The 12,579-nt window shown below is 40.1% G+C and overlaps 6 protein-coding genes across 6 annotated transcripts; all 6 read right to left on the bottom strand. All coding sequences in view use genetic code 12, as the record gives it.

Moving 5' to 3' along the window:
* Positions 1-119: 119 nt before the first annotated feature.
* Positions 120-1,010, bottom strand: PICST_32445 (putative 2'-hydroxyisoflavone reductase; the record flags this gene model as incomplete). The annotated part of the gene is made up of 1 exon (XM_001384951.1): positions 120-1,010. The coding sequence occupies one exon, from the start codon at positions 1,008-1,010 to the stop codon at positions 120-122; it is 891 nt and encodes a 296-aa protein (XP_001384988.2).
* Positions 1,011-1,924: 914 nt separating this feature from the next.
* PICST_60459 (2'-hydroxyisoflavone reductase) lies at positions 1,925-2,815 on the bottom strand (the record flags this gene model as incomplete). Its single annotated transcript, XM_001384950.1, has 1 exon — positions 1,925-2,815. One exon carries the CDS (start codon positions 2,813-2,815, stop codon positions 1,925-1,927), a length of 891 nt encoding a protein of 296 aa, XP_001384987.2.
* Positions 2,816-3,812: 997 nt separating this feature from the next.
* On the bottom strand, positions 3,813-4,703 carry PICST_32443 (2'-hydroxyisoflavone reductase; the record flags this gene model as incomplete). The annotated part of the gene is made up of 1 exon (XM_001384949.1): positions 3,813-4,703. One exon carries the CDS (start codon positions 4,701-4,703, stop codon positions 3,813-3,815), a length of 891 nt encoding a protein of 296 aa, XP_001384986.2.
* Positions 4,704-5,599: 896 nt separating this feature from the next.
* PICST_32442 (2'-hydroxyisoflavone reductase) lies at positions 5,600-6,490 on the bottom strand (the record flags this gene model as incomplete). The annotated part of the gene is made up of 1 exon (XM_001384948.1): positions 5,600-6,490. One exon carries the CDS (start codon positions 6,488-6,490, stop codon positions 5,600-5,602), a length of 891 nt encoding a protein of 296 aa, XP_001384985.2.
* Positions 6,491-7,351: 861 nt separating this feature from the next.
* On the bottom strand, positions 7,352-8,977 carry GAH1 (guanine deaminase (Guanase) (Guanine aminase) (Guanine aminohydrolase) (GAH); the record flags this gene model as incomplete). Its single annotated transcript, XM_001384947.1, has 2 exons — positions 7,352-8,651; positions 8,772-8,977. 2 exons carry the CDS (start codon positions 8,975-8,977, stop codon positions 7,352-7,354), a joined length of 1,506 nt encoding a protein of 501 aa, XP_001384984.2.
* Positions 8,978-10,730: 1,753 nt separating this feature from the next.
* Positions 10,731-11,933, bottom strand: PICST_67948 (predicted protein). The gene has a single exon (XM_001384946.1). The coding sequence runs from the start codon at positions 11,751-11,753 to the stop codon at positions 11,031-11,033; it is 723 nt and encodes a 240-aa protein (XP_001384983.1). The 5' UTR covers positions 11,754-11,933; the 3' UTR covers positions 10,731-11,030.
* Between the last annotated feature and the right edge of the window lie 646 nt (positions 11,934-12,579).

Raw genomic sequence — 12,579 nt, 5'->3', positions numbered from 1 at the left:
CGAAATATGGATCTTGTTGCCAGTCAGTTCAATCAATCAAACACATCTACAATACTTACTCGAATTCACAGCGATGATTTATTCAGTATAAACATCTTACATAAAAACACTAATGATAACTAAAACTTCTCCCACTTCCAGAGAGATTCTCCTGGGTTTACCAATTCGTTGTGAATTTCACTAAAGTGCATACCTTTATCGGTACCCTGAGATGCAATTGCTTGCAAATAGAGAAAAATTTCATCTAGGCTGAAACCACTTTCAAATCTGGTTAAAATGTCCTTGGCCACTTGTTCCTTAGGGATTGTCTTGACTACCTTCAATTCAACGTTATGGGTTTGAATGTATCTATCGATAACTTCCTGGAAGGTAACTTCATCACTCTGGATTCGAACAATGTCTGGAATAGTTTGAGGATACAAAGTAATCAAAGAGAGAACAGAATTAGCAATGTCTGCCAATTTACAGATGGTGATCTTCGTATTTGGGTCACCAAAGTGGGTGATCGTTTTTTCCTTTACGTCTATTCCGACTTGTGAGACCAATTCATACATGAAGCTGCCAGGAACTGCAAACTCGCCAGTGACAATGCTTACAGTCTTAATTCCAGACTCTCTTACATGTTCAACATGATCCGACATGGCACTCCAGAATCCAGGGATATAAGTGTTGACCTGATCAATGTCTACACTAAATTCAGAAGGAAGAAATAACTTCGGCTTAACCTTCTGAAGTATCTCCTCGACGATTTTCAATAAAACAGGCTCTACAGCAAGTAACTCGACAACGACATCAGTACCCTCCAATTTCTGTGCCAAACTATCGACCAGTTCATCGTCCAAGTTACCAACAATATATTGAATTCTGTCGGTAGATGGCAAATCCTTCCTTGTTACAACCTTGATGGGAAGTTCGATCTTGTCGTCGAACTTACCAGTTTCGAAGGCATCGATAATTGGTTTACCCAAAGATCCACCAATTCCAAAAATGGCGACTGAGACTTTAGACATTGTGAGTTTCTTGTTTTGTTCTTATGGCTGCTATCAATATATTCGATAATGGTTCCTTAAATCTTCTTTCTACGAAGCAGAAATCATTCCCTTTTATAGTCAGTATGAGCTAGAATAGCCCCATATTTTCTCCTACCCTGTTATAACCGCAAACTGGTTATTAGTAATGCCAGTACAGCAGATGTCGGACTACTGGATTTGTCTTAATTATTTTATGGCAAAAATTCGCTAGATCGCGAATAGAATTACATGACACAAAACTATATTCTCGTTAAATAATCCGCAAACAGGTGGATGTATAAGTAAATGCTTACCTATTCAATTTTTGATTCAGGTTATCTTATATCCTAATGCCCGATACCGTAATGGGAGACAATATCAGTATTAAGGACCATTAAATGATGCAATGGCGCAATTTTATCTATGTAAATACTCTACTGCGGATTATCAGTTAAACCACTTAATCCCTGCTTTCAGCAAAATGCAACTTTTTGCACTTCTCGCAATACCACGGAACAATTTGGGTGCAATTGAACTTTAATTGTGTAAGAGATTGGCAAGTCTCTCTGTTTAACCCAAAACGAAAATCAAAATCTGATTTCTTCGCTCCGGAGCTATCGCAGGTCGGTTTCTAGAATTTTTTTTCACCCTTAGAATGCGCCTTTCGTGCATTTTGCACCCAAAGAGTCTCTACTAAATTAGTAGAAGACTTTGAAAGTCTTTAAATTCAGAAGCTAACTAGTTGATGACAGCTACTAATACTAGAGCCCAATTGACAGTATACTCGGAGATTGCATCCTTTACCAAGCATTGGCGGTTGCTTGATCTCTAAAGAATACATCTACAATACTTACTCGAATTCACAGCGATGATTTATTCAGTATAAACATCTTACATAAAAACACTAATAGTAACTAAAACTTCTCCCACTTCCAGAGAGATTCTCCTGGGTTGACCAATTCGTTGTGAATCTCAGTAAAGTGCATACCTTTATCGGTACCCTGAGATGCAATTGCTTGCAAATAGAAAAAGATATCATCTGGACTGAAACCACTTTCAAATCTGGTTAAAATGTCCTTGGCCACTTGTTCCTTAGGGATCGTCTTGACTACCTTCAATTCAACGTTGTGAGTTTGAACATATCTGTCAATAACATCCTGGAAGGTAACTTCGTCACTCTGAATTCTAACGGTGTCGGGAATAGTTTGAGGATCCAAAGTAATCAAAGAGAGAACAGAATTAGCAATGTCTGCCAATTTACAGATTGTAATCTTTGTGTTTGGGTCACCAAAATGGGTGATGGTCTTTTCCTTTACGTCAATTCCAACTTGTGCAACCCACTCATATAAGAAACTACCTGGAACTGCAAACTCGGCAGTGACAACGCTAACAGTCTTAATTCCAGACTCTCTTACATGTTCAACGTGATCCGACTTGACACTCCAGAATCCAGGGACATATGTGTTGACTTGATCAATATCAACACCGAATTCGGAAGGAATGAACAACTTTGGCCTAACCTTCTGAACAATCTTCTCGACGATTTTGAATAAAGCAGGGTTCACAGCAAGCAACTCGACAATGACATCAGTACCATCCAATTTCTGTGCCAAACTATCAACCAGTTCATCGTCCAAGTTTCCAACAATATATTGAATTCTGTCGGTGGATGGCAACTCCTTTCTGGTTACAACCTTGATGGGAAGTTCGATCTTGTCGTCGAACTTACCAGTTTCAAAAGCTTCGATGATTGGGTTTCCCAAGAATCCAGTGATTCCGAAAAAGGCGACTGAGACTTTAGACATTATGAGTTTGTTGATTTGTAGTTATGATTGCTACCAATGTATTTGATAATGGTTCCTTAAATCTTCTTTCTACGGAGAGAAAATCATTCCCTTTTATAGTTGGTATGAGAAACAATTACGCCATCTTTATCTCCTCCCGAGCTTCCCTGTTATAACCGCAAACTGGTTATTAGTAATGCCAGTACAGCTGATATCGGACTACTGATTATCCTTGACTTGATTATTTGATGGCAAGAATCCGTTAGCTCACGGATATAACTACATTACACAAAAGGAGATTCTCATTAAATAATCCGCAAACAAGTGGATGTATAAGCAAATGCTTACCAATTCAAGTTTCTATATTCAAATTACCTTTTATCCTAATGTCCGATATGGGAATAGAATGCAATATTCGTATTTCAGACCAATAAATGATGCAATGGTGCAATTTGGTCCTTATACATTTAGCTGCGAAAGAGTTTACACTTTGCAACGATTCTGCGAGTTCTCAGTAAAGCCTCTTAATCCCTGCCTTCAGCAAAAACGCAACCTTTTGTACATCTCGCATTACCACGGAAAAACTTGAGTGCAATTGAACTTTAATTGTGTAAGAGATTGGCAAGTCTCTCTGTTTAACCCCAAAACGAAAATCAAATTCAGATTTCTTCGCTCCGGAGTTAACGCAGGTCGGTTTCTAGAATATTTTTTTACCCGCCCTTAGAATGCGCCCAGATTATTTTTTAGCCGCGTATTTTGCACCCAAAGAGCCTCACCTTCAATAGTAGTAGACTTTAAAATTCTTCAAATTCAGAAGCCAACAAGTTGACGACAGCTACTGATACTTTAGGCCAATTGCCAGTATACTTCTGAGACTCCATGCGCTAAAACTTCCACTTTTTAACCAAGTAATGACGGTTGCCTGATCTCCAGTACATATACAATACTTACTCCAATTCACGGCTATTATTAATTCAGTATAAACATCTTACTTAAAAACTAAAAACACGAATAGTAACTAAAACTTCTCCCACTTCCAGAGAGATTCTCCTGGGTTGACTAATTCGTTGTGGATCTCACTGAAGTGCAAACCCTTGTCGATTCCTTGAGATGCAATTGCTTGCAAATAGAAAAAGATTTCGCTTCTGTCGTATCCATTTCTAAATTTGGCTGCAACATTCTTTGCAACTTCTTCCTTAGGAATTGTCTTGACTACCTTCAATTCAACATCATGGGTTTGAACATATCTGTCAATAACATCCTGGAAGGAAACTACGTCACTCTGAATTCTAACGGTGTCGGGAATAGTTTGAGGATCCAAAGTAGTCAAAGAGAGAACAGAATTAGCAATGTCTGCCAACTTAGAAACAGTAAACTTGGTGTTTGGATCACCAAAGTTTGTGATGGTCTTTTCCTTTACATCAATTCCAACTTGTGCAACCAACTCGTAAGTTATGCTGCCTGGAACTGCAAAAATAGCAGTGACAACACTGACAGTTTTAATTCCAAACCCTCTCACATTATTGGCATGAGTCTTTTTTGAATTCAAGAATCCAGGGATATAGGTGTTGACCTGATCAATATCAACACCGAATTCGGAAGGAATGAACAACTTTGGCTTAACCTTCTGAACAATCTTCTCGACGATTGTGAACAAAACAGGGTTTGGAGCAAGCAATTCAACAACGACATCAGTACCATCCAATTTCTGTGCCAAACTATCAACCAGTTCATCGTCCAAGTTTCCAACAATATATTGAATTCTGTCGGTGGATGGCAATTCCTTTCTGGTTACAACCTTGATAGGAAGTTCGATCTTGTCGTCGAACTTACCAGTTTCAAAAGCATCGATAATTGGTTTACCCAAGGATCCACCAATTCCAAAAATGGCGACTGAGACTTTAGACATTATGAGTTTATTGATTTGTAGTTACGATTTCTATCAATGTATTTGATAATGGTTCCCCAAATCTAACTTTTACGAAGAAAATTTCATTCCCTTTTATAGTCGAATTGAGAAACAATTACGCCATCTGTATACGGGATTGCCTCATTTTACAGCCGAAGAGCTTATTAATAATGCCAGTATAGCTTTAAGTAATACTGAAGTTTCGTTTCTTGATCATTTGATGGAGTTTTGATGGCATAGATCCGCTGGCACACGGATATAACTAGATGACACAAAACGTAAATTTCACCAGGAGTGGACTAACTAAAAATTTCGATTTTCAAAGAATCTTCTACCATACTAGCTAATACGAGAAAACCGTGTTAGAGAGTGTTCAAATTTGTTCTTGCAAAACATTCAATTAACTCCGAAAAGTACACTTAGTGAAGACTGCCCGGAATTTTGAAGTAGGGCCCTTTCAGTTCGTGTCTGAAGCATTTACAATACTGGGTGAGTTTGACTCCTCTCTGGATTTAGGGGTATATTATGTCGGACAAATACGACAGCCGAGCCTCTTATCGTTTTCTCCGCTCCGGAGTTAACGCAGGTTAGCTGCCTAAAACAATACTTACTTGTTACGGCCTTACAATGCGCTTTGTATTTTTTCCGCCACGTATTTTGCACCCAAAGAGCCTCACCTTCTCAATTAGCAGCAGACGCTTCTGAATTCCATTAGATTCGATAACATTCGAAAGTCAAATAGCAGAATTTTCTGGAAGAACAGTCTTAGAACACTTTTGAAATTACATGTGCAAAAAGGTCCCATCTGTTGCCCGTTTCTTTTCTTTCCGAAGCTATTGATTTCATAGTTATGTTTCATTCACGACAATTATCTTACTTAACAACACAAATAGTAACTAAAACTTCTCCCACTTCCAGAGAGATTCTCCTGGGTTGACCAATTGGTTGTGAATCTCGCTGAAGTGCAAACCCTTGTCGATTCCTTGAGATGCAATGGCTTGCAAATAGAGAAAAATATCATTCTTGTTGAAGCCACTTTCATATCTGGTTAAAATGTCTTTGGCCACTTGTTCCTTAGGAATTGTCTTGACTACCTTCAATTCAACATCATGGGTTTGAACATATCTGTCAATAACATCCTGGAAGGTAACTTCGTCACTCTGAATTCTAACGGTGTCAGGAATGGTTTGAGGATCCAAGGTTACCAAAGAGAGAACAGAATTAGCAATGTCTGCCAATTTACAGATTGTAATCTTTGTGTTTGGGTCACCAAAATGGGTGATGGTCTTTTCCTTTACGTCAATTCCAACTTGTGCAACCCACTCATATAAGAAACTACCTGGAACTGCAAACTCGGCAGTGACAACGCTAACAGTCTTAATCCCAAACTCTCTTACATTATTAGCATGAGTCTTCTTTACATTCAAGAATCCAGGGATATAAGAGTTCACTTGATCAATGTCAACACCAAATTCAGAAGGAAGGAATAACTTTGGCTTAACCTTTTGGACTATTTTCTCAACTGTAGTGAATAAAGCAGGGTCTACAGCAAGCAATTCGACAATGACATCAACACCTTCTAATTGCAGAGCAAAACTATCGACCATTCCATATTCCAAGTTACCAACAATATATTGAATCCTATCTGTGGATTGCAATTCCTTTCTGGTTACAACCTTGATAGGAAGTTCAATTTTGTCATCAAACTTTCCAGTTTCGAAGGCTTGGATGATTGGATTGCCTAAGAATCCACTAATTCCGAAAAAGGCGACTGAGACTTTAGGCATTGTAAGTTTGTTAATATGAATAGTTACTCTCACGTATTTGATATTTTTACTTAAAATCGATCTCATTTTATAGTTGACTTGAGCTACAACTACCCCATTATTATCTTCTTCGGGGTTGCTTAATTAGTTCATGATAGGCACCAAATTGACTATTACTAATACAAAAACCACTGAGAATACCCTATATTCTGTTCTAACAATTAAAGATTGCGAAAAAGTGGGATCAGGGGTGTACAAACCCACAATATTCTCATAAATTCTCAAAAGATGTTGATGAGTAAGCAAATGCTGACCAATTCGAATTTCATTGATCAAAATATTTGCTACAGTAAAAATGGGTCTGAGAAAGGAAAGCGATATTCATGTTTCAGAAAATGGTTCAACTTTGCCCTTCTCAGGTATTCAATTGACTGAGAAAAGTACGTTTGGTGAAGACAAGTGTGAATATCAATGCTACTTTGGTGAGATTGTGAGATTGGGTTTTCTCGGTTTAGAAGTATATTATGTTGGCCTCATAAGGCAGTCAAACCTCTTAGCGACTCGACCCCTAGTAGCATAGGTTGAATGTATCTTCTAGTATTCTACTTTTCTAGTTACCCCTTACTGTTGACCTTATTTTTTGGCGCACAATTTGCACCCAAAAATTCCCCTTTGACATCAATACCATAATTCAGAACTTTTGTAGCGATAATCTTTCCTCTTCAAAAGTAAAATCTACTATATGAAGTGTAGTACAGTAATTTAATCCATATATTTTAAATATTAATTTTGCAGGTGCAATTTAATCTATAGATTGCGAGATATTAGCTATGAGAGCAAGAATTGAAAATTTAAGGCAAATCGTACCAGGTACCAACAGATTTAGAAATCCTTTTCAACCATGACCCATCTGTCATCACGTTGATAATGCATCTTGTTTACTACCAAACGACCATTACACCAGACCTTGACACAGTTTCTGTCGTCACCACTGAAGATCCATTTGCCCAACAAATCTTGCATTTGTTTTGACTTTTTGCGTTGGTTAGCTTCTTCTTCGAGAGGCAATTGCCATTCGAAGGTGTCCACGATCGAATCCTTGGAACTCAAATCAATCAACTGGACATCAAACTTCTTTCCTACTTCAAAAGATCCCAACACGTCTGGCATACCAATGGCTTTGGCTCCTCCTTGGGTGGCCATGTAGAGAGCATCTATGATTGACAACTTGTCACCTTGCCTTCCTGTCTTCATTGCCAAGTGGTGACTGACCAAAATGGAATGTTTGATGACAGCCAAGATGCTCAGATCAAAGCCTCCAGAGACATCTGTACCTAATGATACGTTGATCTTATCTTGGTAAAGATACTGTTTGACTGGAGCTTCACCACTGGAGATGAATGTGTTAGATGTTGGACAATGAGAGATGGAGCATTCCTTCTTGCTGATCATCTTTCTTTCCTTCTTAGTCAAGTGAATGGCATGAGCCAAGATTGTGGAAGAACTCAACAAGTTATGTTTATCATATACAGTAGCATAATCTTCGCAATCAGGAAACATATCACGAACCAACTCAATTTCCTTGGTGTTTTCACTGATGTGAGTCTGGATGGGCAAGCTGTGCGTCTTGCTCAATTTTCCTAACCAATTCAACATCTTACGAGAACAGACGGGTGCGAAACGAGGGGTGATAATCGGCTTAACCAAGGTGTCGTCACTTGGGTTCAACTTGTCCAAATGGTTGATGATCAGGTTCATCGAATGGACACAGTCTTCAAAGCTTTCCTCGTAGTCGTGGTAAGTGTCGTTGTGGTCCATACACACTTTTCCTACAAAACCTCTTTGGCCATGTTCCAATAACAACTCAGCAAATAAGTTGGTAGTCTGCGGGTCAATTGTTGTGAAGTATGAGGCACAAGTAGTGCCACTAGTAAGGGTTTTGTTGATTACTTTGGAGTAGACGTTTTTAGCGAATTGCAACTTCTTCTCGTTAGAGTCAGTGAACTGGTTCTCCAACGGGAAAGTGTAGTCGTTCAACCAATCCAAAAGAGGACAGTCTAAACCAATGCCGACGTTGGGGAATTGTGAAGCATGTATGTGGGTGTCAATGAAACCTGGCACAAAGAACTTGGTGGGATCCTGGGAATAGTCGATGAAATCAAAGTGTCTGTTTCTGTTTCTGCTGTTTCGACGACCATTATTGTAGTTACCATTTCCATTATTTCCATTGTAGTTGTTGTGGTTGTTATTGTTGTTTCTGGTATCCTTGTTGTCGTTATTGTTGGTGGTGGAGATGAAGAACTGGACAGCCGTCATATAGTCGTGCTCCTCTGGCTTGTAGTTCTTGTGGATGTAGTCGATTTCCCCGTCCAGCGTAACTCCGACCAATGTGTTGAAACAGATTTCAAGTTCTTCCAACGTAGGCGTGTGAACAAACGTACCATAGTACAAGGTGTAGCCAATGCTGGACGAAGCTTTAGGTTCGATGAGTGGAGAGTTGGAGGGCATGGGTGCAAATGGAGGAATATAAGATAAGAGAACCTGCAAAGAAAGACGTGCGACCTGTAGGGCTTGTATTGGCAGTAGGATTCAGTTGTGGGAATAGAAGCAGACTCTATATGAATTCGATACTGAATACTTCAAGTAGTCTTTGTAGAATAGAATTGACAATTGCAGTGTTTATTTAGCTATGAAAAAGCAGCGGCTAATCAGACAAAACTAATAGGCAAAATGAATTGTCTCAAAATTCCGTATCTGGTCAACTATTTATATAATCGGACGGGGTCCTGCTGGAATTGTCACATTCTGTTAGGGCAGGTTGCAAACCGCATGCTAATAGTCCGGGTTTGACAGATACTTGCTGAAATCGGGGAATCATGGATGCTCCGCGGACCAGGGCATTTGATAGTGGACTCCAGGTGAAATCGACGGTGGGTGGAATCTCTTATCTTGAACCTGTAGAACGACTATCTCAACCTGCAAATTTCTGCACGCGAACATTAAGGAACAATGCAGACAGTGGAGAACTTGACAACTCAACGAATCGACAAGTGCACGACTGCAATATTCTCGAGTCGGTGTGTTGGTGTCTGCTGCTTCGCCTTCCTAATACGGCGACGAGAGTAATTGCAAAACCACCAAGACTTCCATGATGGCTACAGGGTTGGAAAGCTCCAAAGGATAGAAATGCAGACATTTGTATCGGAGATCCGATTGAATGATCTGGCGGAAGGTATTAGAGACCGGTCAGAACAGGACGCTGCCCGTCAGGACCTAGAACCGAAAGCGGAGACTGTGTCTCACGACCGGTACACCGGTAGTTGATCTAGACAACTTTGGGAGCATAACTGAAACTTCTTGCTGCTCCCTGGGAGCAGATTCCTGGCCCACGAACTCAAAGCTTGCACTGTCGGAGACCCGTTAAATTGCCAACAGCACGGTGGATCAGATATTTTATTATCCATCCTGATACGGCGACGTCATCGGTTCATGATTGCCGAATTATAGGGGCCACAAAAATGACTGCGAAATAAATCAGCTTCAAGTGTCAACGCTAGAGTTGTTCCTGCGGAGGATCTCCGAAGGAAGTTGTTCAAGGAAGGAGAGGAACGACAAGGGTGTCTGATTCCAAGTTGGGGCACGCCCCTTCCCGGAAAGTTGTGGTGGTGGAAACCGGCTTTCCGAAAGGTCTCAGTTCTGAGCTGTAATGAAGACGAAATGTTCATTGTGAATATGAAATTGCCATGAAATGGAGCTCTTGGTCTGGCCAAATAGATATCCTTGGGAATTCTTTCTATTCTCGTTGTTTCATTCAGAAATTTTAGTTGGTGTAATTTTGAAATTGTAAGATTTCCTGTAGAACGTAGTCAATCTTGGTTCATAAGAGTTAAGGACTCTAGAGACTTGTTCTAAACTCTCCAGAATTTGTAATTTGATTGTAACTGGATTTTTTTTAGAGAGATTAGTGGACTGAATGGTCACAGAGCCGAGTCATTTCAACCAATGACTGCAGAAGAAGTAGATTGGAGTTTCCTAAAATGAATTTGGTGTAATACTTCAGTTTTGTAGTCCCTGAAAAGCAGTTTCCTAAGTGAGTTGAACGATTCTAAATATATATTCTTCATCTTCCTCTACTTCCAATACCTTTTCTAGATTCTGGGAGCCTGAAAAGATGGTACGAATACAATGAATAGAAGGATGGCTGTTCTAGTTGACAATGCTAATGCATACATGGCTATGACGATTCTACAACTACTATTTTATCGCATTTTGTATATTAATAATTGAAGGAACAAAAGCATATGGTGGTATCCTTTGTAATTTTATAATAGTGAGTTTTAACATTTCAAATTGTTTCTATGAGGTCTAAAACAACGACATGTTTAGCAAGACAAAGCAGTACATAACCTGCCTGCTATGAACTTCAAATCACTCAATTTAATGAAGTCTTCGAAGTGGAGAACAGAAAAAAATAGACGTATGAAGCTTTTATCCCAACATTCCTTATATTTCATGCATCCTTATATATTCATGAATTCAGTGTGTATTCCGTACATCACACTTATAACAAGGCAATACCGACCAAACCGATGACAGCAGCACCGAAGGACAATTGTCTTTCAACGGCACCGTTAGCAGTAGAGACGGAGACAGAAGTGGTGGATTCTGGAGCAGCAGAGGAAGTAGCAGCTTCAGTGACAGAGGCCGAGGTCAAGACTACAGAAGAGGTGGCTTCGGAAGTGGTCGATTCAGTAGAAGAAGTGGCTTCTTCAGTGGAAGAAGGTTCAGCAGAAGACTCTTCAGTAGAAGTAGCTTCAGCAGACGACTCTTCGGTGGAGGATTCTTCGGTAGAGGACTCTTCGGTAGAAGTAGCTTCTTCAGAAGAAGAAGATGGTTCAGCGGAGGAAGTCTCTTCAGTCGAAGAAGATTCTTCAGTGGAGGAAGCCTCGGTAGAAGAGGATTCGGCAGAAGAAGATTCAGTAGACGAAGATTCGGCAGAAGAGGAGAAGACTGAAGAAACAGAGTTGCCGGAAGCGGAACAAGAGTCTTCGAAGGCCGAGATGGCAGCGTCGGCGTTGTCGTTAGGACAGATATCGTTCAAACAGGATTCGATCTTGGCAGCGTCTTTGGAACAGATACAAGACAAGTCGTTTAAGCCGTCACAGGAGGAAGCCTTTTCGACCTGAGCGACACAGGCCAACAAACAGGCTGGTGGGGCAGCAGCAGCAGAGTGCAACGAGAGGGCAATAGCAGCCAAGGTGGAGATCTTGAAGAAGGCGGTCATTGTGTGATCAGATGTATGAAATAAGCTGGAAAAGCTGGTGGATACTGGGTTTTGCAGTAATGATTTGTAGATCTATAACTTTTGAATAATCGAGACTGGTTGCTGGAAGCGGAGACTCGAAGTTAACGATAGTGGTAGCGATCGACGGGGTTCTTGGACTAAGGAGTGATACGTAATAACGAACAACGAAGGATAGTGAAGAACAAGAAGAAAAGAAGAGAAAAGAACAGAAAACAAGTGAAAGAGATAAAACTAATACAAACAGCTTCCCACATAGTGGAGCTTATTGAATGTCGCTGAAACAGGAGATCGAAAATTTTCGCAGGGAAGAATGTCGTGTCTCGATCAGGCAATATCTGTGATAAAAATAGAAATGGTAAACAGTGTGCCGACATTATTTCCCGATTGGGCGCACTGCTGGTCCAGACCATTTCCCAGTCCGACTGCTGCGGTTGGGTGTTTGTTGACGGTCACGTGAAAACCTTCAATGGACTATTCAGCCAGCTGAAGATATTGCTGGGTGTGGTATGTCGTCAAGAATACGGTGTTTGACACTACGAGTTCATAGACAAGCATGATAGAGTACGGGCTATTGGATGCCATCGAGAAACAAGAAAGAAAAAAAAAAAGAAAGCTCATTTTCTACCTGAGCTAAACGTCATTTTCTTTACCTAGTGGTCTCTACAAGAAAGTAGTATAGCGAACAGATGATTTTCTGCTGAGTACATTCCTATCAAGATGATGATCTATTCCTTCGATTTGTTTCCTCCAGTTACGTAGATTGCTTTTTTAATCTTTTCCATTTTACCTTTTCTGATTTCATTTA

This window comes from Scheffersomyces stipitis, chromosome 5, assembly GCF_000209165.1.
Source record: "Scheffersomyces stipitis CBS 6054 chromosome 5, complete sequence".
NCBI lineage: Eukaryota > Fungi > Ascomycota > Pichiomycetes > Serinales > Debaryomycetaceae > Scheffersomyces > Scheffersomyces stipitis.
Note: the sequence above shows the minus strand (reverse complement) of the source record. Positions and strands in the feature narration are given on the sequence as shown.